Source organism: Megalobrama amblycephala, linkage group LG4, assembly GCF_018812025.1.
Source record: "Megalobrama amblycephala isolate DHTTF-2021 linkage group LG4, ASM1881202v1, whole genome shotgun sequence".
Lineage (NCBI taxonomy): Eukaryota > Metazoa > Chordata > Actinopteri > Cypriniformes > Xenocyprididae > Megalobrama > Megalobrama amblycephala.
Genome location: NC_063047.1, coordinates 16,035,507 through 16,062,568, shown reverse-complemented (window position 1 = coordinate 16,062,568; position 27,062 = coordinate 16,035,507). Strand labels below are relative to the sequence as shown.

At 36.4% G+C, this 27,062-nt stretch overlaps 2 protein-coding genes across 4 annotated transcripts in view; one reads left to right on the top strand and one right to left on the bottom strand.

Annotated features, from left to right (window-relative positions):
• The window catches only part of LOC125266842 (dedicator of cytokinesis protein 2), a 114,083-nt gene that overhangs the window by 60,810 nt on the left and 26,211 nt on the right, over positions 1–27,062 (top strand). For both annotated transcript variants that reach the window (XM_048187918.1, XM_048187917.1), the window contains one exon: positions 2,019–2,114. In XM_048187918.1, the coding sequence (XP_048043875.1) occupies positions 2,019–2,114 (96 nt within the window). The remainder of the gene's footprint in view (positions 1–2,018; positions 2,115–27,062) is intronic.
• LOC125266843 (protein INSYN2B) lies at positions 4,351–26,792 on the bottom strand. Of its 2 annotated transcripts, XM_048187919.1 has the most exons (4): positions 26,601–26,792; positions 15,695–17,316; positions 13,282–13,356; positions 4,351–5,188 (listed from the first exon to the last, which is right to left on the bottom strand). In XM_048187919.1, exons 2-4 carry the CDS (start codon positions 17,086–17,088, stop codon positions 5,020–5,022), a joined length of 1,638 nt encoding a protein of 545 aa, XP_048043876.1. In that variant the 5' UTR covers positions 17,089–17,316; positions 26,601–26,792; the 3' UTR covers positions 4,351–5,019. The 2 variants fall into 2 exon arrangements, with proteins under 2 accessions (XP_048043876.1, XP_048043877.1); XM_048187920.1 differs by lacking the exon at positions 26,601–26,792 and having other exon boundaries at positions 15,695–17,696.

Sequence of the window (27,062 nt, the reverse complement as noted above, 5' to 3'; positions counted from 1 at the left end):
GATGAAGGCTTTTGAACATCCACTTTTACATCACTGATGTCGGATGCTCAGAAACTTAACCTACTCATGAGAAGGAAGCAGAGAGATACTTTTAAACTCATTCAAGTGTTATTTTAGTATTATTTATATACAATTATAGTATTTATTGGTAACACTTTACAATAAGTTTCGTTTGTTAACATTATAAACTACATTAGTTAATTTGAACTAACAATGAACAATACTGGTATAGCATTTATTAATATTAATGTTAATTTCAACATTTACTAATACGTTTTTAAGATCAAATGCTGTATCTCGTTAGTTAATACACTGGTAACATGAATGTGAACATATTATTTAATAATGAATGCTATAAAAATATACTACTCTTTGTTAGTCCATGTTAGTTAATGCATTAACTACTTTAATTTTTAGTTTAAGATTTAGTAATTTTGTTATGTACTTATGTGCATTTTTTATTCATTTTTAACATATTTTTATGTAGCTTTAATTTGTTTTCTTTAATTTATTTATTTGCCAAGGCAACATTTCTATTTTCATTTAAGTTTTTTAAGCTTGATATGTTCATCTAATAATTACTGTATATTTTGTTTTATTTCAGCTTTATTTCAATTACCAAAAATTATTTTCTAATACTTTTAGTCTTAGTTTTAGTTAACAGTAGCTATGTTTCCATCCAAACGTATGTGCAAAATTGGAATATCGCATGAAACATTTAAAAATAAAGCACCATTTCCATCCAGTGTGTTCAAGAGAACAAAATCCTCACTTCCTGGGAAATTGGCACAAAATATCAGTAATAAAAATGGAAGTTGCTGCAATCAGGGAAGAAACTGTGGCTCTTTTTTCCTCCATCATAAATGACTGGAGTCTCAGAGCGGCAGACGAAACACAACAAACGCTGTCATGTTATCTTGCGTTCAGATGCTGGTGTTTGGGAACGCAGTCATGTAAGACGCTTCTGGGAGGGAATTAAACCAAATCATTGAAATTGAAATGCTCAAGCATTTCAGAGCGACCAATCCAACATATGAGATGCTGTGCGATATGATTAGTCCGCTGGTTATCCAATCACATCCTCTGTTGAGGCAAAGTTACGCGAGTTGCGCATCAAGGGATTTATTCGGTAAATGTGTTTCCATCGTACTTTATGTGCATGCTGCTCAGAAATGTGATGTCATGCTGTTACGAGTGACATTTTCCTTTCTTTGGAGTAACAGGCTGAATTGTGCAGCAAAAGATCAGACTTTAAGAGACTCAACATTTTTAAAATGGACTATTTTTGGGCCCAGATGGGTTTTAAACTCTCCGAATTGATTTAAAAACTGAATAAAAAGAAATTAAAGGCCTTTAGTTGACATCATACACACACACACACACACACACACACACTCATCTGGGCCGTTCCAGAGCTCTTCAGTACAATCAATACATTTAAACAATAAATCAGTGTGAAGGAGCCAGAGAGACCAGACCTGCAACTAAAACACAAACACACAGTTCACTCTTCATTTGTAGCATATAGTAAAAAGAAATGGTTGACCAAACAAAAAAATGTGAATTCTGTTATCATTAAATCATTTTGTTTTACGCTGCTCTTTTCTGTGCAAATGGTGACCAGGGGCTGTAAAGGTTCATAAATGAAAACATCACGACAGTAGTCCATGTGACTTATCAGTAATCAACATCTTCTGAATTCTTTATGTGAGAAAGCAACACAAACTTAAATAGCTATTTACTGAAAATTAATCTTGCTTGACAGCCGTGCTCACCATTCACTTTCACTTGTATGGAAAAAGAGCTGCTTATGATGACAGAATTGACATTTTGGCTGAATTATTCCTTTAAAATTTGTAGCTCATAAACAGGAAACACTGAGGTGAGGAACTCAAGAGTGAATCTGTGTGTTTGTTTTTAATTGGGTGACTTAATGAGAAAATCTTTGACCGTTTGGATGCAGTGCGGTTCAGTGCTAGAATACAAATGACGAGCGTTTTTGTCTTTTTCTCTTCCAGGGAGACACATTTCAGCACATTCAGGACATTGTGTCGTCTCTGCTGAGGACGATAAACCGCACAGTCATCACGATGGGCCGAGAACACACTCTCATCGTGAGTTAAAACCTCTACATCCTCTCCATTCCCTTTCCTCTTCCTTGTTTTACGGTTAGTGGTCTTTACTAAGCCGAGTATCGCATTAATATTTCTCATATTTAGAGTCAAGGATGTATAATTTAATATTTTGAGGTTTACTTTTACTTGTGATGCTCTGTTATTATTATTTGTGACCAGACCAGAAACATGTACTGCATTAAAATACACAATTTTATTGACGTCATCTTAAATATCTCAATTACAAACAGGTGGAGGGAGGAATAAGTGCATTGTGGGAAATGTAGTCTTAGACTATCAGAATATTGGCGTATAAAAATACATTGATTATAATATTTGTTATTCTATATATTTGTATATATATATATATATATATATATATATATACTATATATTTTCAAGTCTGGACATGTAGACAGGACAGATACGGAGTGGAAGACGAGTTTGAACATTACATACTCTAGGAAGCAAGAAGTGCTGATCTGTGTGTAAGAAAGTGTGTATCAAACACAGAGAAAAATATATCAGAACAAATCTAAACATTGAAGGTACAATGTCTGTGAGAACACCGAACATTTACACTTTAATTTAGTCTTGTGTGAGTTTGTGAGGAAATCAGCGGCTTCGTCCATGTTGCGTTAATGGGGCGTTCATGTCATGATGAAATTACCATAATTACCAGTTTCCAACTAAAACTTGCTCATGTTTTTGTCAAACCTGTTAATTATAAGTCAAAAACTCTCAATGTAACAAAAACTCTTGACTTCTCCCACTTGACCGATGTGTCGTCATGTAGATACAATCAAAATGGCAGCAGCTTCAATTACAGGCAAATGTTAATGTGCTGCTGTAACTCTAGACAAGACACTGTTTCGCTTGATTTGATATAGACAACGTTAATTGATGCACATTTAAATGTTACTGTCATCATCAATGAAGCTGCGCATGCAGTAGTGTTGGCGCTACACAGCAATTTTGGCATTGAGTGTTGCAATTGAAACAAATATTTTCTGATTCAGTGAAACTTACTCTGAGCAGAATCTCATTTAGTAATTATGGCAATTTCAATGAGACTTGAAGGTAGCAATAAGGGCCGTTCACATACATTTTAAAAAGGGAACCGAACGTGTCTCTCAAAACGCTTTTAAAAATGTAACTTCTTTTAAATTGAAACAGCCTTAAAAATGCATGTTTATGTACATAGACCAACAAAAAATGGTGCAGATGTAAAACGAGAACATGTTCAGCAGGGCTTGACATTAATATGGGTGGATTTCAGCAGTGGTGTGTAACGCAGTCTCTGTGGCGGGTTGAATTTTTTATGTAATATATACATTTTTCAATCAGTCTTTTAAAAAGGCATCTAAAATACTAAACCAAGTCGAATGTAGTGTTGTCAAAAATATTGATTTTTCGATATATATCAATACTTAAATATCTGAAACGCTTCCAATACTCATTTTCCTCTGAATAGATACACTTTCGTACGCTCTCTCATCTCTCCGACAGTGAGTTTGACACACAAACGCACCTCTCCTCACTCAGTCCTTTCATTTGCTCCAGATGAATATTGTTGGTGTTTCAGGGCTTGAATTTCATCATGGGGTTGCGCAAATTGCGCATAATTTTACTCATTCCCGCAGATTTTGTGCTCACACCCAAAGTGTGCATGCATAAAGCTGCCTCTCGGTACTAAATTGAGTTCTTTTTCGCTGCTTATTGTGCTTAAACAGTCAAATAGACAAAATTGTCAAAATGCTGGTCTTGGTGAGTATTCACATAAACACATTCAGTTATGTCTGAAGTGATCGTAAACAGTTGAGAAAGAAAACACGTGTGTAACAGTATAATGGATCCGTGCTTCAGAGCTTAAAGTGACAGCAGCCTAATATAGAGTACCTGCTGCCAAATTATGAGATTATAATAAAAATATCCATATGTCAGTTTTTCCCCATGGTACTGATGTCAAAATTAGGGCCAGTGAAAATGCTGATTGGCTAGTAATTTTGGAAAATCACTAGATATAGTGGCTGGTAAGCAAAAACGTTAATGTCAAGCCCTGGTGTTCAGTATGAACAGCCCCTTTAGTCACACTTTCTCTCCTGCTTTTGCTTCTAGAATCACATCGTAACATCGGAATTTTAGAACTTTTGGAATTCTGAACTACAGTATTGGAAACATTTAAACTCTGTTCCGAAACCTGCGGTCTACACAGGCAGCATTTTTACTGAAATACAGCCTCATAAGAGACTGATTGATTCCAATAGAGTATTTCATTAAGCAGATGTCAGTATTGATAAGTGTTACAACTCGGATGCTTATTCTTGTCACGATGCATTCTGCAATTGCCTGTTCCGTTGAGGATATATGCATCTTATAAGATGGCCTTCGTGTCTGGAGCTCAACTACCGGTTACTTAAAATGCTGTGTAGGTAGGCAGATGACTAGGTTTGGGAACAGAGCTTTAGACATTCATTAGTCGGGGACGAAAGCCATCTGCACACAAAGGTCAGAGAATGGTGACGAGGAGATGAGACGGAGAATCTCCATCGGGGTAACGCTCTGTCCATCAGCGTAAAGAGGGATATCGACTCCGTCAGACACTATGAAGGGGATTTATTGACTGGTTAGACGCGAGGTCTTGTGGGTCTCCTTGGATTTTAAATTGTCCTCAAGTTTTCAGGATGTCAGATGAGCTTTTGGTTCAGCCTTGGCTTTGCAAAGTTCATCGCGCTGTAACGATTATTTCAAGGTATAATCCGTTCAGTAAGAGCAAATCCTTTATCCTGCGTCATAAAGTTGTTTTTTGGAAGCTGGAATGTATTCATATGTCCAGTCAAGTGTTTGGCTCTCCATGACAGCAGCGACGCTGGTGGAATTTTCCATAAAAGGTCTCAATGGTTTTCTATAGCCACCAGAAACACTTCTTTCGCAGTTTCTTGACGCGGCTCTTGGTTGGTGGGCGTATGTGGGCGGGTTTTGGGATGGGGGCGGGAACATCGTACTCTGCTTCATCCAAGGCTTCCAGAATGTTTTGAAATCGTCCCTCTTGCACACGGAAGTCGTGCTCCACGCTAAAAAGACAGATAATATGATTAAATGAAATATTTAAAATTAAAAATGATTAATTCTGCAATGAGAGATGCACCCATTACATCAACCTTTATCTTTATTGATTACTAAACGGTATATTCTACAAAGAAAAATGTGGAAAATGTATACATTTCAACAGCAAAGTTTTACGTTTCAACAAAAGATCAAAAAGACCAACTTTTTTTTTTTTCTCTCTTTGGGAGAACATGCACTGATGAATAATTCAGAAAAAGACTGGAAACCTTTGTTGTTTTTTGTTAAATGAATATAATTTTAATGTTTTTTATTCCTTCTGGTCTTATTGTGAATGATTCATCTGTGCTTGTTATTCTAAATGAAATAATATTTGTCTTGTTTTTTTGTTTTTTTTTTCCTAATGTAATTTGTTTGTAAGTTTGTTTGTAAGCACCGAAACAACTTTTGGTTGATGTAATCAAGGCTGTGTGGACTGAGAAAAATAATATATTTCTCACAATCCAATCATATCACATCACATTATTTCCCACTCAGAAATGCATCAGAATTAAACAAGTTTTTTTTTTAAGATTATAATAATGTATGTTTGTTGCAAATATATAGGATACATTAAAATTGGGCTTTTGATGTAATTACAAAAGAAATGGATACATCTTTTTTTTTTTTTTTGTGAATGAAGAGTGTGATTGATGAAAGAGAGAACGGAAAACAAAAACACTTTTCATCATCTGTAATGACACATTGTTTGTCATGACATAGAAATGAACATTAGGACAATATGACATGTCAAAATAACAAACAAAACTAAAGACAAACCTACAGAGAAACATTCTTCAATCTCTCTCTTTCTGTGTTTCTTACTCTCTTTTCTTCTGCTCAGTCCATCATTCATCTCACTTTCTTAGAAGTTTCACAGCACAGCAGACGGGTTCAGGAAGTAAAAATTCATTTTCATTCTCATTCTTTTTTTCTTTTTTTTCCCATAGAGAGATTGATTTTTAATGATAATGTATAAACCTTTCAGGAAACACTGACTTTGAGCTCTGAAGTTAAGTCACTGCAGCTGCAGTTTTGTTTGAAATCATGTTAATAGCCAAATCCAGATCCACCATTTAAAGAAGTTTCTGTTACCATGAAAATAATGACTACTTACACACCGTAAAGAAGTCTCTTCTGCTTATTTTATCAAAAATACAGTAAAAACAGTCATATTGTGAAATATTTTTACAGTTTAGTCCTTGCTGAATAAAAGTATTAATTTCTTTCAAAAACAAACAAACAAACAGAAACAATCTTGCTGACTTCAGACTTTAATTTGGCCTTAAATGGTAGTGACTATTTGTGCATACCTAAATAATTTGCATATACATTGTTTTTAAATTTATAATTCACACAAATTATGCCAATATTGTGCCATAGTGTTTGATGGGATTGCGTCATTTGCAGTGTTTCTTGTACTGTCGTCATCTTTGCAATTTTCAAATACTTTTTTGTTTTTAAAATTAAAGTTTGTAATATTTTTGCTTCATCTCAGAGCTGGTTGGTTCAGGTCGAGGATTAAAACTCTTTATAATGAGTTTTTTTTTTTTTTTTAAATCTCAAAGTAGAAATGAATGAAACAAATTAGTGATCGACCGATATTGATTTTTTATAACCGATACCGATTATTTGCATGTTTATGTACCTGATAACCGATATGCAGAACCGATATTTATTTACTGTTATACTTCTGTTTTTGACAATTATTACAACACAAATGAGCTGAACAAACATTTTATTTATAACAATCACTCCCTCCTTGCATAAAAAAAAAAAAAAAACTTTATATTTATTAACTAAATAATGGTTATGTAGTAAATCAAATGATTATATAATCTAGGGTGTTTAAACGAGATAATCTTGTCAAAAATGTCATGCAGTGGCCGTGCTTGAGGCTTCCTGATCATCAACCCATTCAGGTGCTGAGCAATATGAACGAACTTTTTTTTCCGAGACTATATAAAGTTAAACAGCACTTGTCAGTTGGCGTTTTATGATCTAAATTTAATCTAACGTTAAATCATGAAATGCCAACTGACAAAGTGCTGTTTGACTATAACTTAATCAACCGCGATCGCGCATGGAGATAATAAATAATTAATTTCCACAAAGCGGTAGGCTATATTTATATGTGTATTAGCGAAATAATTGTTATGTAGTAAATGATAATATAATCTAGGGTGTTTAAACAAGATAATATTGTCAAAAGTTTCATTCAGTGGCCGTGCTTAAGCCTCCTGATCATCCTTCAGTTGCTAAGCAATATGAACGAACTTTTTCTTCTAGACTAATGGTGAGCAAATACAACAGATAGAGAATTAAATTCAGCGCTTTTATTTTCAACATGCACTCATTCATGTCTGTTTTATTTAATTCATGTAAAGTTACGTCTTTATTGGGGCAGGACATGACGAATTACACTACGTGACTCAATGAGTTCGTCTCAATTGTTTAGAAACAAGCTGCATAAATTAACTATATCAGGAATTTATGTCTCAGATCTCATTTGTGCATGTCTGTTATGTTAAATAAAGTTGATTCATTAAAGCAAACCAAGTAGAACATATACTTTACCTGTGCACTGAGTTGTTGTTGACAAAACGGCCACAAGATGGCGCCGTAAATCGGCGAATCCGATATTACAAAACCGATATCCGATTATGGAAAAATGCTTAAATATCGGGAAAAATATCGGTAAACAGATACATCGGTCGATCACTAAAACAAATACTTTTGGAGCCAAGGCCGCTGACACAAACTATTATCACAACAGCATCATACACACAGAGATTTTGACCATTTCATCTGCCTGCAATCTAACATCACGAGGAGGATGTGTGTGTGTGTGTGTGTGTGTGTGTGTGTGTGTGTGTTTGTGTGTGTGTGTGTGTGTGTGTGTGTGTGTGTGAGGGGTTATGCCCTCTATTTACAGTATAGCCACAGTCCTGCCTGCAATTTCCCAGCTACTAAGGGAGTCGAGAGAAAGAGAGAAAAGAATGGGTGTGATGAGCAAAAAACGAGAGGTAAAAGGATGAGAGAATAATACAGAGCGATAGAGAATGTATTGAAGGTTAACAAACACCATAATGAGGGACAGAGATAAATGAAGCATGTTCAACAACAGCTTTTTATAGAGCCTAGTGAACACTGTATGGAAAATACACCCGTCCCGCATCGATTGTGCTATTGCTTTTCTTTTCTAAATCATTGTATTATTTGCACACCAAATTGCTTTTGTCCTTCTTTCCCTTTTTGCCTTTATTGCATCTGTGTAACCATCTCTAGCTGCATTTTATAATGCAGAGATTGTGTGCGATGAATGTTGATGCTCAGCTGATAGTAAAGAGAAACTATTCTGCTTTTTTACATGTTCATCTTTCTTTAGTGTGTAATGTTGCTGTTTGAGCATGAAAAAGGTCTGCAAAATCCCTCCAGCAGGAGTTCTTCTCTATATCAGTGTCACTGTTTCTGAACTCCCTGAAACGCCCCCATTGTAGTCTTGAGTTTTCTTCCGGGAACGAACACGTCACAGTATTCCTCATTTAAATAATTCTGGTTGAGTTAGTTAGTAGTGTGTTGAACTGGCGGTTATGGTAAGGGGCGGGACATTTCCCAAACACGCTGGAAGCGCTTGACCAATCACAACACACTGGTCCAGCTGACCAATCAGAGCACATTGTGCTTTTCAGAAGGAGGGGCTTCATAGAGACAGGAACTAAACAGAGCGTTACTGACAGACTGGGAAGAGAGGAGCTGCAACAATGGAGAATATGGGGAAAATAATGTGTTTTTTGAACATTCAAGCATGAAAACCTATTCTAGTAGAGCCCAAAAACAATATCAAGACTTTGAAAAAGGACATAATAGGTCCCCAATAAACATGATGCTCAGAAGCAAAGCATCTGAGATGCAGCATTTTACATGCAGAGCTCAAGCCTAAATCTCAAACTTTCCTTTTGCCATCATGCAGGCGCTTCTGTTTTCTTCAGGAAATGCAAATCTAGTTATTTCTGTATTGCATTTGAAACTCGACAGTTTTTGCCGGCTGTAAATCTGTTTTTCAGTGTTGCTGTCATTTCAGAGGGCGTCATTTGTCACTAGAAATTGCTAGGTGATGTCTCTCATTTGCATATCCAGATGACGCATTTACATGTATATGATTGTTGCACCGTGCAAATTCATCTTCACTGAGGTTTTTTTTTTTTTTTTTTTTTTTTTTTTTTCCCAGTGTAATTGATTATGCCTTTTTTGTCATCAGTAGTGTTTGCATTACTATTGTTGTTGCTCAGACTTTGTGTTTGTGGTTTAAAGAGACCTTTAACCCTAAATTTTTAACTTTGTTGCATAACGTTTGTGCTAAAGACATGAATGATTCATAAAGAGGATCATAGACTCTTTTGACTCGGGCTAGTAACCACTGAGCAACCACCTGAGGTTTGCATGGGGAAAGGAAATGTTTGACTTCAGAGGAGTGCACATTTCTGTATTTTAAGGAGCACTATAACCAAGCCCATCTCGACTTTCCTGTGTCCCTAGAGAACGAAGGCACCAAGACAGAGAGATTAAGGAAGAAAGAGAGAGATAAAGAATTATGAAAGCAGAATTTGTGATGAACGGATCTTTTGAGGGAAGAGCGTTCACTCAGTCAGAAAGCTCAAAGCTGGAGTCTGCACTTTCAGATGGGGAAAAATCTTAATCATCAATATTATCTTCCAGAAATCATGAGTCAAAGGATATCTAGCACTATAAATCACACAGCTTGCATGAGTGCAAAGCAAACCCAGAGGAACTGTTTTTTTTTTTTTGCTCAGATGTTACTTTTTTGCTGCAGATTTTTAAAGACCTTAAAATCCAGAGTCCATTTCTATTAGCTTTGAGCTCATCTATATGCTGGTGTACTCCTAAAAGTTGACAAAAGTACACACGTTCAAAATTTACAGTCTTTCTCTTCTGGGAAAATGAGTACTGAAGACTAGAAGAAACAAATCTTTACCGTTGTTGTCAGACTTTAGTGCTAATTTGAATGTTATTGAAGCATAATCCCAACTATATCAGACCGATATAGTTATCAGACCGATAGCAGGTGTACCTCTGTGCTTTTTACTAATGGACAAGATGACCAATGAGTGAACTGACTTGCCTGTGTCTGACACCTTTGCTACAAAAGTAGTTTCTCTTGGTGGGATAATAATTACATTTATTTATTGAATGACTGAATGAATGAATGAATGCATGAACAAATACATGCATAATTGAATAAATGTATACATTTAAAAAAGAATGAACGTATGAATGAAAGAATGCCTGAACCAATACATGCATAATTGAATGAATGTATAAATTTATAAATGAATTAACGTATGAATGAATGAATGAATGAATGCATAAACGAATTAATAAATGCATGAAAGAATGGATGAATGAATGAAATGAATGGATGGATGAATGAACAAATGAATGGATGGATTAATGAACAAATGAATGCATGAATGAATGAATGCATGCATGAATGAACGAACGAATAGATGGATTAATGAACAAATGAATGCATAAATGAATGAATGCATGCATGAATGAAAGAAAGAAGGAATGAACAAATGAATTTATGCATGAACGAATACATGCATGAATGAATGAATAAATGAATGGATGAACGAACGGACGAACGATTGAATGAATGAATAAATGTATGCATGAACGAATACATGCTTAAATGCATGAATGAATGAATGAATGAATAAATGAATGGATGAATGAACGAATGAATGAATAAATGTATGCATGAACGAATACATGATTAAATGCATGAATGAATGAACGAATGAATGAATGAATGAATGAATGGATGGATGGATGAAAAAATGAATGAATGCACGAATGAATGAATGCATGGACTCATGAATGAATGAAAGAATGAACGAACGAACGAATGAATGAATGAATGAATGAATGAATGAAAAAATGAATGAATGCATGAATGAATGAATGCATGGACTCATGAATGAATGAATGAATGAACAAATTAATGGATGCATGCACGAATTAATGAATGCATGGACACATGAATGAATGAATGAATGAATGAATGAATGAATGAATGAATGGATGAACGAATGAATGAATGAATGAATGAATGAACAGATGAATGAATGAATGAATGAATGAATGAATGAACAAACAAACAAACAAACGAATGAATGCATGGACACATGAATTAATTAATGAATGTATGTGTGAACAAATCAATGAATGCTTGAATAAATGAATGAATGCATGAACACATGAATAAATGAATGCATGAATGAACAAATTAAAGAACTTTGTCAAGTCTACTGTCTACTTTCACATGAGTTGCTGCCTATGTAGGGTCACTTTAGTTGGTATGTTGTCTATGTAGACAAAGAAGCTCAATAGCAATTGGAACAGAACCTGTGTGTGTGTGTGTGTGTGTGTGTGTGTGTGTGTGTGTGTGTGTGTGTGTGTGTGTGTGTTCATGGCTTTTCTCTTGCTGTATTGTCATGAGATTAAACTTCAATAGGAAATCCATCTCTCTTAATTGATTCCAGAGGCTTTACCTCAGTGTGAGTGCTGGAAACATGCATTAGTGTGCGATTAGCTCTTCATAGTACGGGAATAATGATCCTGTTTATCCCAACAGGAAAAAAGAGGAAGGGAGATAAAAGAGCTGAGGGAATTTCATACACGTTCACTAGCTGTTCGTGTGTGTGTTTGTGAGACTGGAGGGATATCTCAAGGTTCAGAGTTTTCTCTGGTTTTATGATATGTGTTTGTGTGTGTGTGTGTGTGTGTGTGTGTGTGTCTGTCTGTCTGTCCCTCAAGGCTTCATTATGGTTGAATGGGAGTTTGAGCTCTCTGTCCCTCGATTAACAAACTTACAAACCAGCTAACTCTAACAAATACATCACACACACTCACATCCATTTTAACTGCTTATTTAAAGATTTTTACTTTTTGTTTTTTTTTGTTTTTTGAAGACAGTGCACCCCTAACTATGATAAATAGTAATAATAATGCTTGATTTAGCAAGCAGTACTAATTAGGACTAACACAATCTGTTTCTTCATAGAGTAGATGCTCGTGTGTTTCTGGTGGCCGTCGGATGTTTTGATCTGCTGTAGGATATTGATGCAACTCTTAAATCATCCTCATGGTCTCCTGGTGCATTTCTGTCTGTTTCTGCCCCCCAGAAGAGACATAACTCAGATGTGGCTCTGTGCACGATTTATAATACTTTAAATGGGTCATAGGAAATAGGATTTTTTTTTTTTTTTTGCTCTAAAGAGTTTTAACCCTGTATAACCTACTGTATCATATTTAATACGCAAGTTCCAAGGCATCTAAATTATTGACATCTGCTACAATGCCTTCTGTCATCTGCTTGATAGTTTATGCTTTTCTATCAAGTAAAAGGCCTTTTAGTATAATTGTACAAACGTCCTCTTTAGCTCGTGGTTCACGTGTCTCTGATGGAGCAATTTCTGGGCTAATTTTTTAAATTTTCATCTACAGTATGTACATATGCATCAGATTGATGTTGCCTTTCATCTCTCTAGTGTTGCGTTTTCAACATGACTTCAAGATAAAAATAGACCATGTTCTGCTCTATTCAGGTCTGATTGGTCTGTCCTGTGTGACACCAGCTAATGCTCTCTGTGCAGTGTTGAGCGCTGTTGCTGAAAGTCTGAGAGTAAAGTGTTGACGTGAGTTTTGGTCAGCCTCTAAACAACTTAATAGCAAAATTAAATCACAAAATTAAAAAAGAGGCTCCATTTTGACATGTTTGCATGGACTTTGATTTGTGTGAAATGCTTTGATGTTAAAAAAGGCATGCAATGAATGTGTTGTCATGTTTGAACGTTATGTCACTTCCCATTGTTAATGTGAAGTGTAGCCAATCACAACAGAGGTCATTTACATATAGTACAGCAGCAAAATCAGCCTGATTATTATTTGTAAAAGTCAGACAGGGAGGAAAATGGTCATAAAAGGCTAAATTACGACATGATAGACATACGTGGGCTGCTATGGTAATGTTTACCTGTATATAATGCAGGCTGTTTTCTGGCAGGTTGAGCAGTTGTTGATGTCCTGACCTGTTCTATACGAACAACGCCTGAAAAAACAAGAAAGTCTGAAGACCTGCACATACACACACAGACGCTTTGAGCATGTGATTCACACTCACAGAACATTGAATTAGAGGTCTGTGCTTTCCCATCCTGCTTCCACCCACAATGATTTTCATCCTACATGTCTGCATTTTCAAGGAAGTGCACTATATATATATATATATATATATATATATATATATATATATATATATATATATATATATATATATATGTATATTAAACATATACATAATAAAAACTGAGAACAATGTCATTAATAGCCATAAAATAAGTAAATTAGCCAATTTTCTTTAAATTAGGGATTGCAGAAATGAGTACACCCTAGATTTAATTCAACAAACGTATATCACTTAGTATGCCCTCCATAATTTTGAACATACTGCTCTGACACTTCTTGGAACGTGTACAAGTTCATGACAAATTGTCACATCTGTCCTGTTTAACTCCTGGATGATGAGCTCCTTAAATGCCCTGATCTTTAACGGGGAGTGTTGCTCAACTCGTCTCTACAGAATCCCCCATGGGTGCTCAAGAGTGTTAAGATTGAGTGCAATACATGCCCACAGAAGGTTTTTCACCTTGGGAGAATGCATACCCTCATTGTGATGTTGAAAAAATGCCCAACAATGCAGGGAATGAGGAAAGGGTAACATCTTCTGTTTCAAGTTTATGTATTAAATTACACAGTGGTGTGGGAATTCATGACAGCATTGATAAAGCACAACTCCCTCACACCTTCAGCACTCATACATCCCTATATAAGATATTTACCTCTGAACTTTACTGTGGGAACCAGGCACTTCTCACTGTACTCCTCCTCTAGCAACACCAGAACATTTTGGATGCTGTTAGAAACACTCACTCTTTTCATAGCTTTTGCTGGCTCTGAGACACTCGCTTGGTATTTCTCCTGCTCTTTGTCTAGCAAAAAATCCCTCATCACTAAATGAAAGCTTAAAATGATGGCCTGATTATTTCAGGGGCCTTGTCACAAGTCCAATGTTTTTGAGTTTCTGTGTTACTTTTGCTATATTTTCACACTTAAAACAATGATTTGGTAATCCTCTTGTACCACTGTCCTATTTTGTGCTAAGAAATAAGTCTCCTGACGATTCTCTCCCAAGTGGTTCCATTGCTGTCAGCATTAAGTCTGAGAATGATTCAGTGGGCTATATAACACTTTTAATTGTCAAGAAATTACTTCTCTTTAAATGTTTTGGTTCAACATACGTACCTGTTGATCAAACATTGCCTTAAACTTACACCAGAAAATGTTTTATTTCGTTTTATTTAGTAACTTTTAGGAGCGTGTACTCATTTGTACTCATTACACAACATTTTAACACCTTGATAAGAAAATCTTATTTTCCTGAATAATTTTGACATGCTTCTTTGGTAATTGATTAAGCAGACTTGCTGGAACATTATCTCTCTCTAAAGAACCCTAACATGTCTTCTAAGCAACTGCTGTAATTGCTGACTTTCAGAAGTTTATGAGGGGGTGTACTCATTTATGCTGTGCACTGTATATACATACATTATGATAATAATTAATATTTTTGTGGAAACTTTTATATACTACCATTCAAAACTTTGGGGTAAAAAGATATATATATATATATATATATATATATATTAAAAAAAAAAAAGAAATTAACTTTTTTTCAGCAAGGATGCATTTAATTGATCAAAAGTGACAGTAAATACACTTATAATGTTGCAAAAGATTTCTGTTTCAAATGCTGTTCCTTTGAACTTTCTGTTTACCAAAGAATATATATATGGCTTCCGAGCCCGCATACTCTACTTGTGTAGAGTTTTTCTACAACTCAGAAATTTACTCCTGCGTCACAACAAATAAAATCAAGGCCAGCAGGAATCCCACAGGCATACAGACCTCTATTGAATGTCCTTGAATATGTAATGAATATGAACACTTTAAAACATACAACACAGTCAGTTTCCTGATCGATTCTGGCAGATCTGAGCTTTCAATCAGAGCAGAGTTCTGACGAAACTGTGTGTATGTGGATGGAGGATAAAAAAGGGAGGCAAACTTTTAAGAGATTAAGAGAAAGAGTGTAAATGCGTTAGGAGGTGCAACGGTGAAGATGAGACAGAAAATAAGACATCAAATACGAGAGAAAGAGTGTAGAGAGAGCGGTAGGGGGTCGATGTTCCATTGATGATCGAGATTCCCGAGGTGTTGCCTCAGGATAAATCAGTTACCAGGGGAATTATGGGATGATGGATGTGTGAAATCACAAATCAAACACGCTTTCATGAACTCCCAAGCCTTAATCTCTCGCTCTCGCTCACCCTTCGCTCATTGCCTTGTTCCTCTCCAGATCCTGGATGACATTGAGAAGAACTTTGATCTTTTCCTGATTATACAGCAGGTTTTCCTCTACATTCTGCAGCAGTCCGTGTAGAACACCAGGTGCCCCGTTGCATTGTGGGATCTCATCTGTTGGCGGTGGGTGGGTGTCTTTAGAGTCCGTTTCTGTCTCTGTTTTAGGTTCTGAGGGAGGGGGTGGGGTTTGTGGTTTAGGTTCCACCCTTGAGCCAATCAGAAACTCTGGAGGCGCTGGTTTAGATTTGACCTGCACCTGAGAGGCTTTCTTGGGTGGAAGAGTGGGCGTGGCTTGTGACTCACAGCCAATCGTTTTAGACGTGGCGGATACGGATGTGTGCGTTTGCGTAGTCACGCACTTGTCCTTAGTCTTTTGCGATGCGTGTTGTGTGGTTGATTCTGTTTTGGCTGTGTGTGTGACTTGTGTTTGCGTGTGTTGCGTTTTGTGCTTCGTCGAGTCATTTTTAGGTTTTTCAGACTGCGTCGATGCCTCTGTTTTTGCTAGTGCGTCTTTTTTGTTGGATTGCGAGGGGGTGGAGCATGTTGTCGCGTTTTGCGTGTGCGTTATGTTATTGGGAATTTGGGCGTACGTTGGTTGCGCCACTGTTGAGTTTTGTTTCTGCAGCCGAGGTGAACAGCATTTCCTCGGCGGCATCGGAAGCGTCATGCTCGCTTGAACCTGACTGGCGGCTCGTTTGCGACAAGCTGGTGCCATGCAAGGCGGGGCTTGAGACTGTCTCCGCCCACAGCTGGCGCACAGTTTGGGCGACGACGTCATCATCCGGCATGGCCGAGGGGGCGTGGCGTACGAGCCGACGCTTCCGCAGTGCAAGGACGGCCTGGACGCTTCCCCTTTCAGTGATTGACCCCGCCTACAATCACGTGTTATTGTTTGACTCTGCCGTCTCGCTTCTTCAGACTCCGCCCCCTCGCTACAAACTCCGCCCACCACCTCGGATGCAACAACACTTCCGTTAACATACCGAGGGGTTCGTTTTAAGCTCCCTCTCAGTCCTGTTTGGTTCGGATTGACTTTGCCGGTGTTGATTTGACAGTACACCTCGCTCTCCTGGGACGCCCGGTCTGGTCCATTCCTGGAAGCCGCATTGACGACATGCCTGCCGTTGACCTCACAACGCCTCATCCGGTCCAGCGACATGGTTTCCGCAGTCGGTCCATTGGCCGTACTGACCGCTTGCGTCCTCCTCTTTAATGACGGAAGCGAGCGGAGGCCCGGCGATGTTTGGACGCCAACGCTGCACAGAGGACCCCATTTCTGAGACAGCATGGCCCGCCCACCAGCAAGAGGCACCTCCAGCGCCGGCACAGCATTGGATGCATCAGCCGCCCGTCGGCCCATGACCTTTGCTGATTGGCTCAGCCCCCTGAGGAGGAGCTGGAGGGGGTGTGGCCTTCGTTTCTAAGCATACTATCTAAAACATAGGTAATTATTCCACGGTGTATTTCGGGAAATAATATTCCACAGTGTTCGCATTGGTCAGAAATCCATTTTCAGATCAGATCTGGGTCACCATTGGCTTGCTGTGAATCCAGTGTCACTTTGCTTCTTTTTGTCTTGTTTACCTGTCTGAGAAAGAAGAAATATGTGTGTAAAAGACATTAGAATGATTGTGCATGTGCTCAAGCTACACTTTGGAGCTGCAGTAACAAAAAGAAGCTAATTACTTTGAAACTACTTAAGAGGGTGTTTTCAGATTATATCATTTTTTATTCTGTGTAGGATTTATCTCACAAAAACAATGAGGATCTCAGTTAGGTTGGCGATGTTAAAGGTGCACTCAGTAATTATTTGACTCTATTGCACACAAAATAAATCCTGGTTAAGGCTAACTGTAAAGACTTTTTTTCAATTGCATCGGTAAATTGAGTTTTTGTGTGGTGCTGCATCCATGTAGTTTCAGTGCATGTCCAGGTCATATCGTCTAATGCAACATTAGCAAAATATTATTGAGTGCATCTTTTTACAGCACTTAAACACATATATAATTGAGTTTAAAACAACTATATTGTATTGAAAGGTAACACAAAATGAATCAGTGAATTGATTTTGGAGTCAGTTCATTTAAATCAACCATCCAAATGAACCAATTCACTAAAATGAATCAAGCTTTGCAATGCAAATTGCATTTGCATTCATGGAGGATGAAACCTGCAAAATTAAAAACAAGATAAAGAAATGAAGAAATGCAAATGATAAATAAATGATCCATATAGTTCATGAATTTATACATTTCATAAAATTACGTTTATTTTATTTACTAATGTATTAATGATTTATTGCATTTATTTATTTTAGTGCTGTCAAATGATTAAACACGATTAATCACATCCAAAATAAAAGTTTGCACACACATGTATATATTCAACAAAAATATATTATATTTATATACTGTATAAAATATTTATATTTATATATAATATAAATATAAATATATAAATATACATGTAAATATTTCTTAAATTATTACATGTATGTGTGTTTATTTATACATATTCATAATAAATTTACACAGTACACACATGTATATTACGTAAACACAAACTTTTATTTTGGATGTGATTAATCGTTTGACAGCACTAATTTATTTCTGTATTTATTTATACATATTTATGAAAATGTATATGTAGTTTTGCTCTCCTCCCATAGATTATTGCCTGAGTTCGCCTGACTGTAAAGCTGTGTGTGCAATACAACATGTGACAAAAAACATGTAGATTGTTACGATACTTGATGGAAGGAGTAGCTTGTTACTTAAAAAGCTGATCGTTTTTGTAAACCGCTAAACTTCAGAAAAGTTAGAAGCATCACAACTTTTAGTTAGTTTCTCCCCAACACTGTGCAAGTTTGTGTCTGTAATCAAGAATGCTAGTCAAGTGAAGAAACCAGAGAGACGCTTTTAAAGTTCACGTCCGTCTTATGCTCAGAGACGCCAGTAACCCCAACACGACTATTACGAATATTAATGAGGGTTAACAAAATCCCCCATATGTCACGTCCAGCTGATTAAAGTCTCTCTCTGTCTCACTACTTTTCTTCCTGAAGGGCCTATTATTATCACTTTATTCCTCTGTAATCTCCTCCTCCTCTTAAGTGTGTCTCTGATTCCACGAACATTAAGATGGGAGTGTTCGCCCTCCCTTCTTTTGCTCTTTGATAAGCTCTCTGTGTGTCTTGTAGTTCATATCTTGTTTTCTGTTAAGCTTCTTTTCTTTTATGAGACCGACTCAAAGCTGTGCGTCTCATCTGACCCGAACACTCTGTGTGTGTGTGTGTGTGTGTTTGTGTGTGTGTGTGTGTGTGTGTGTGTTACTGACATTTCCACAAATAGGGTACAAAATAAGGCTTAAAACACTTTTCTTTCTTCATGTTCAGCAAATGTTCAGTGAAAGGAAGTTCTTGGCCTTCAGTGTTGGTCATTCACCTTTGGAGGTTTTATTATCAAAAGGTGTTTTATTTTATATATGTTTGACACTTGTCCAACCCTTTAGCAAACTTTGGAACATGTCTAAATTGAGTTTTAAACTCTGATTTGTGTGATTTCTTTATTTTCTATCACTAAAAATATTTTAAAAATCATTCAAATAATTTTTTTTATCATTAAAAAAATTATAACAATACAAAATAAGAACAAATGAATACAATTCAGAATATTGGGGTTTATTGATTTTACAATAACTGTGATAACATTGTTGGTTGAGCTTGAAAGCGTCTACACGTTTGTGCTAAAACTGAGAAAAAAGCAAGAATTAAATAACATTTTGGTTAACTTTACTTGAAGAAAATTGTTATAAAAAAAAAAAATTGTTCTACAACATAAATTACTCAAATTCAGACCTCTAATGTAAATTTTAAAACCACTGTGCTTTCAAAAATAAGTTTACCACATCAGAACTAAAGCAATAAGGATGTGTATTTATGTGCATAATTAATCAGACAACTATTGAAATTATATGTACATTATGTTTTATAAAAAATGTGGAAGTCTCTTGAAATAATGTTAACCACAGACCTTATTTGACTTATTTAAAAGTTACTCATAAAACCTAAATCGCTTATGAAAACCCATTAGAAATAGATTAGTTAGAGGAGGGACAGGCCAAAATACACATTTGATGCATTTAAAATGACCTAGTTTTCATGCTAGGTTAATTTTTAGGATAGATAATAGTTTATAGATCAAAGAGCATAGGATTTGTCCCTTAATCATAGTGGAAACTGTGTGTGTGTGTGCGTGTGTGTGTGTGTGTGTGTGCGCGCTTGTTTAGCTAAACTTGTGAGGGCCAAAAGTCCTCTTATATATAGTAAAATATCATGACAACCGACTAGTGTGAACATTTTACAGGCTTATAAATTAACCAAATCATGTTTAAATCTAGTGTTTTGCACATGTTTCTGTGAAGGTTTGTTTAGGGTTTGGGTTAGGAGATAGAAAATATTATTAACCTGATAGAAATACAAAGGAATTCTATGAGATGAGCTCACTAATATAGACAAATGTGTGTGTGTGTGTGTGTGTGTGTGTGTGTGTGTGTGTGTGTGTGTGTGTGTGTGTGTGTGTGTGATGTTGGTTGAAAATGCTAATGACCCCCATTAGCCTCTACAGATTAACATTATCATACAACACTACTCGCTTATTTCATGCACACACAACAGGCCTAATGAGGAACAAGTTGTGTGTGTGTGTGTGTGTGTGTGTGTGTGTGTGTGTGTGTGTGTGTGTGTGTGTGTTCAATTAGGAAAGTCTGGAATATTTAACGGAATATTTGCAGTTCTTACGAACACCCAGCATTTACGTTCATTAGGCATCCAAAGCCAAATCTCCTCCTCTCGTCTTTCATGTCTGCTGTCTCTGAATCCTCCGGAGAGGGAATGTGGGTTTCAGGACGGCTGTTTGCTCTGTGATGTGTTTACAAGAATTTAGATTCATTAATCTGGTGGATTTGACACATTTTGACCTTGAAATGGATCCGTTTAAAGTACTGTGGTAAAACAATGCTGTGGTTTTGCATTTATTAACAAAAAAATACTAAAGAGTTCTGTATACTATATAGTATACCATGAGTTGGACATACCAAAATAAATGCTTAAAAATCCAACAGTGATTTTTGTCTAAAATGTACATATATTTAAGTTTTTTAACAAGAGGAAATAAGTATTTGACTAATAAGTTATATTTTTAAAATATACTTAAAAGTTTGTTAAATTTCAATTAAATATTTGAGAATTGAGATATTACACTGATCAGTTTCAAGAACTACAATTATTACTTATTTCTTATCAATATTATTCATCTTTAACAACAACTTAAGAAATTGAGTATGTTGGACACAAAATAGAAGGAATTCTCATTTTGCCAGCAAGAAATATTGAAACAAATTTCTATTTTGTGTGTTTTTTTTTGTTCAGTGTTCTCAGATGACGAGGGCGGGGCAACCTGTCACTCACATGAGATCCACCAATAGCAAACCACAACCATCCAAACATCCAATCAATTCTCCATGGACAAAATCAAGCCCCGCCCTACATTTGTTCTTGTTTCACTCAGATATACGACATAATAGGGAAGAAACGACTAATGAAACTTCAGTATCATGCCGGCTTTAAAATTTACTCAGTGTTTTTAAGCATAAAAATGTTTCATCAAAAAAATTAACAGAGTGTGGTTTACAGTGTAAATTTGTTTGAGTGTATACTATCTGATACATTACTATATTATTGCAACAGTGCTTTTCTGTAAGGGCACCTTGTCTTTATGAAAACACACACTCTCTCTCTCTCTCTCTCTCTCTCTCTCTCCAGTATTGTATTCTTGAGGTCTCTTGTTGATCTTCGTTACGGTTCATCAGCACACACTTAGATGTTCCACTTTCATCCCTCCATTCTCGAGCAGACACACACACAGACACACACACACACACACACACACAAAGAGTCTCTGTTGATCTCTTCATCAGCTCTGGTCGAGCCCTGTACTCCTCCTCTCTTCTCTTTCACACTCCGTTACTCCTGACTTTGATTTTGTCTTTCTGAGCCTCTCTTGTGTCATCATTCACACACACACACACACACACACACACACACACACACACACACACACACACACACACACACACACACACACACACACACACACACACAGACACACACTTTATCTAATAGACTCTGGCATCTCTGTGTGCGGTGATCGATATTCAGGAGCCGCAGATGCAGTGTCCCGTCACCACCGTTCTGAAAACACACTCACACGCACGGGCCCAAAATTATGCTTTTGCCAAACCTGCCACTGGAGCGAAGAATGAAAGTTTACTGGCCATAAATATTTGCAACCAGACATTAAACCATATTTTGCATTTTGTATTTTGCATTAGGAAGTTGAATTGAAATGACAGGAAGATAAATGTACTGTATTGTAATTCAAAGAAATTCAACACAGTTGATGCATTGAGTGTTTTTAAACAATCATCCATCCATCCATCCATCCATCCATCCATCCATCCTCTGTCTTTTTTCAAAACATTCAAACAAGTCTTTTCTAGTTAAAATTACAGTCGTATAAATTTCTTTACGTTTTAATTCTGCTTCTCATTCAAATTTCAATTGCAATTGTGTGTTCTGTTTGCAACCACAATTCCAGTTCAATTCAAATTTGTTGAATTGGATTTAAAGTCAAGTCATCTTCATTTATATAGTGCTTTTTACAATACAGATTGTTTCAAAGCAGCTTCACACTGATAATAGAAAAATTAATGCACAGAGATTTAAACTGCATTCTCAATTCAGTTCTGAATGATGCACAACATTAGTTTGTCACCATTAGATTTTTAAGTCATAAATAATGCATGAAAATGTATGCACTTAAATTTGCATTTACTGTAATATCAATTCAAATGTCAAGCTAATAATATAATATAGTCATGAAGGTGTTGAGCTGTAACTATATGCATGATGCTCTTGTATATTGCTTCACTAAATGGTCAAAAAGCCAAATTTTTATTAGCAATTGGCTTGCAGGTGTTGATTTTGGACCATGTGTGCATAGAAATGAATCAAAACAACAAACAGAAGCCAGGATGAGCATGCATAAAGAGTGTGTCAAGATGGTTCTTGTGTGTCCGTTTGAATGAAAGATATGCAATAGTTTGAAAAGGTCTGTGTTCATTCTGTGCCGTGACTCCCAGGCGTCTGTTCATTAGCTGGAGTCTTTAACTGCTTTCAGTGGGATCTAATGAAATTTGAAGGAATCTGCCTCTTTTTCCAATACTCCAATAACAACAATTACATCAAATATGGTCTTTTTAACTTCTTTTTGTGATGATTTCATTGGTTTGGCTGGAGGTTCAGGCTTTGCAGTGGTATGATGTAATTCCGAGCTTCAGTTATTAGAAGCATAAAACTGCTCTGGGAGATTTTACAAAGCGAGACACACGGGTGTGTGTTTAAGGCTGTGATATACAGTATTAACCAGTCAAAGTGTACAGCACCTCTGAGACGCACTGAGAGAGGGAAAACGCCGGGAGTTATATTACACACATAACTCTCATACACACACTACTCACATGGTGACCTAATGGAAAAACATTGGAAATATTACTACATACACACAGGTGCATATAGTGTGTGTGTGTGTGTGTGTGTGTGTGTGTGTGTATGTGTGTGTCAAATGGCTTTTACTGTGATGTTTCTCAATGCACACTGACACTCACTAACTAAAAATACCCCAAAGTACTAAATCATAACAATGTTTTTTCTTAAACATGGTATCAAGGTAATACCACAGTATTCTTCACAGGACCCTGTACTATTGTTGTATGATAATTGGAATGAAAGTTGTGGTGGTTGCCAGCATTTTTCTGTGTGGTTGCTAAGGTGTTCTTAGTGGTTTTTAGCATGCTGCAATGTGATTTCTTGGGTGTTCTGGGTGGTTGGCAGGGAGTTGTTAAGGCATTGTTAGAGGGTTGCTTGGTTGTTCTGGGTGGTGGCCTGGGTGTTTCTAGGGTGTTCTGGGTGGTTGACAGGGTGACAGGATGACACACAGACTAAACTTTAATACCGACTTCTAGAGGTTTGTTTAAATAGTAGTTATACTTGACTTATCAAACAGCACTAGTAAACCAACAAGAACACTCAAAGATACATTCTAATGCCCACTGGTAAATGTGTTTAATGTACACAAGTCATGTGACGGAGCGAATGTGTTTACCAATCAGACGCATGTGTGTTTGCATCTGCGAGAGTATCAGGGTAGCTTAAAAGATTTATCAGCTTAAAAAGAAAACAGCTTTTAAAAAAAACTGCGTGTGAGAGAGAGTGTGCATTTGTCTGCAGAAGGACACAAACATCCCAAGAGACGTGCTGATGTTTGTGTCTTCACCTCTTTTGGATGATGACGTATGTTTTGTCAAGGGTCTGTCAGATTTTTTAATGTTTTTGAAAGAACTCTCTTATGCTCATTAAGGTTGCATTTATTGGATCAGAAATACAGTAAAAACAGAAATATTGTGAAATATTATTACAATTTAAACTAGCTATTTTCTATGTGAATATATGTTAAAATATAATTCATTCCTGTGATCAAAGCTGATTTTTTTTTTTAGCATCATTACTCGTGTCTTCAGTATCACAATCCTTCAGAAATCATTCTAATATGCTGATTTGCTGCTCAAGAAACATTTCTGATTATTATCAATGTTGAAATCAGTTGTGATGCTTTATATTTATGTGGAAACTAAGATCTTTTTTTCAGGATTCTTTGATGGTTCAAAAACAGATTATTTTATTGCATTTATTTGAAATAGAAACGTATTATATTTTTTATAACGCTTTTAAAAACACCTTTACAGTCACTTTTGATCAATTAAATGCATCCTTGCTGAATAAAAGTATTAATTCCTTTAAAAAAAAAAAAAAAAAAAATCTTACAGACCACAAACCTTTGATTATGTATATTTTTCATGCTGCCTGTCCTGTGCATTATTAATTACAAATTATCTCAAGACTTTTAAATATTTTACAATCTGAATTGGATTGGGATTGCTGTGCATTACAGTAATACGAGTTTGAGGGAAATATAATTTAACTGGGTATTTAATTGTCATGAAAATGTCAAAAAAAAACTCTTAATGGTCTTTAAAATGGGCTTCATTTTCTTCATGTCAGGCATTCTTATTCCTTCCTTCTCATTCTGAGGTGAAATATGAGCTGGACATCTTCCTGACAGCTGTCTGGAGATTCACCTCATTCAGAGGGTCAGCTCCTTCTCTCTTAAATACCTGTCTGTCTCCTGTCTTTCTGCTCATTTGTCTCTTCTTTTCTTTCTTTCGCTGTTACCGTCTGTTTGTTTCCTTGTCTTTCCTTGTCTTTCCTTGTCTTTCTTTCTTTCTTTCTTTCTTTCTTTCTTTCTTTCTTTCTTTCTTTCTTTCTTTCTTTCTTTCTTTCTTTCTTTCTTTCTTTCTTTCGTTTACGTGTGTTTAAGTGTGTGTGTGTGTGTGTGTGTCTCACTGTTTCTGAATGTTTAGATTTCTTCAGCATGACATCAATTTGACACAGACTTGTTCTGAATCACACACCTGACGCACGCTAGTTTGGGAACTAATGTGTCCCCAGAAGTGAGATAAATATGATAAAACTTCTATTTGGGAATATTCTGGGACATCCTCAAACCATGTAAATGTTATTTAAATTAACATAATGGTAAATAAACAAGTTAAAGGAATAGTTCGCCCTTATTTTTCCATCATTTAATCACCCTCTTATCATTCCAAACCTTTATTATGACTTTCTTCTGTGAAACATGAAAAAGGATATTTAGATACATGTCTCTGTGTTTATTTATTATTTTTTTGTCCATACATTAAAAGTCAGTGGGGTCCAATGTTGTTTGACTCCCAACAATCTTCAAAATATCTTCTTTTGCGTTTCACAGATGAAACAAATTCACACAGGTTTGAAACCACATGCATAAATAATTCATTTGCATTTAGACAAAACACACACTGTAAAATGATTTTTCTGAGTTGTAAATAACAGATTGTTTGAGCTTGTTTTACAAGAAAATACTATTCCAGTCTTTCTTCTATTGCATATTTAATTAAATGTCTCCCTCTTTCTTTGTAATTATTTGTGACAATTAAATTACAAGTAAATTCTTTTTTCAATTTTTTTTTCAGTGTAAATGCACACAAAAACACACAAGCACATGCACACATACGCATTTAAAAGCATTACATATACACGTATGCACACTCATTTAAATACACACACATCACTTCATCAGAGGTCTCTGTAACAGATGGGTATTAGATACCTGTTGTTACATAACACACACACACACACACACACACACACACACAGATCCCAGTGAAACCACAGGACATATGTTTACAGTACATTCAGTAAACTTGCTCTGTATAATTAATGATGGTTAATTACACACACAGACGTCATGGGAGATTTTAGCAGCCAGAGACACTTGCAGAAGTACTGCGGTGGTATCGCTTTTAGAAGATGCCAACACTACAGTATTTTGATATACACCAAGGTACTGAATGATTACCATATTCATTTACCATGCTGCATACATGTTACTCCACAGTACCACAGAGAATATCATAGCATTACTGTGGTACAAGTCCATAAAACACCATGGTACTTTGATACTTTTTTGGTATGGCCACGGTACAGGTTGAAAGTACCACTGTAGCACCAAGGTTCTTTTTATAAATTTTCGTTGATGAAATGAATGCAGAAGCGCTTCACACAGGTGAATTAAATGAATACAGATGTTTTAGATGTATGCTAATGACTTGAGCAGTGTTGTAATATTTCATTAGATGATTAACTCTGTTACTGACCTTCATCACAAGAGTGCTGTGTAGGTGAACGGACTGTTCTTCATCTCCTCATCTCTCTCTTGTTCACTCGTTCTGTTTCTCTTATATTCCTGTGAGATCAGACTCCTCTGCGTTCTTCTTTCTTACATCCGTCTGTGTGTTTATGATCTGTCTCTCTCTCACGAGCACATCTGTCTCTCCCTCCATCTACTGGTGAACTGAGCGTCTCGTATCTCCTCCCTCTCTCTCTCTCTTTCGCTCTCTCTCTCTATGCGTGTGTGTGTGTGTGTGTGTGTGTGTGTTAATCCCACTGTGTGTCCTGGTTTCTCCCTCCTCCTCGGTCACATTAGTTGCTGATAGGTCCAGATACACACACATACACAATGTACAAAAGCGTTCAAGGTTTAGGGTCAAAGAAGTGTTTGCAGCACAGAATGTGTGTTTTGCGTGTCTGTGCATTAAATGACAGAAAACGTTAAAAAA

Excerpts from the sequence above, each read along its gene's own strand:
- LOC125266843 (XM_048187919.1), bottom strand. The coding sequence starts at position 17,088 with ATGGGCCGACGGGCGGCTGATGCATCCAATGCTGTGCCGGCGCTGGAG. Across the intron at positions 13,357-15,694 it reads AACAAGGCAATGAGCGAAGG|GCGTTGTTCGTATAGAACAG; the intron begins GTGAGCGAGAGC and ends TTGTTTTTTCAG. Across the intron at positions 5,189-13,281 it reads ACAGCCTGCATTATATACAG|CGTGGAGCACGACTTCCGTG; the intron begins GTAAACATTACC and ends CTGTCTTTTTAG.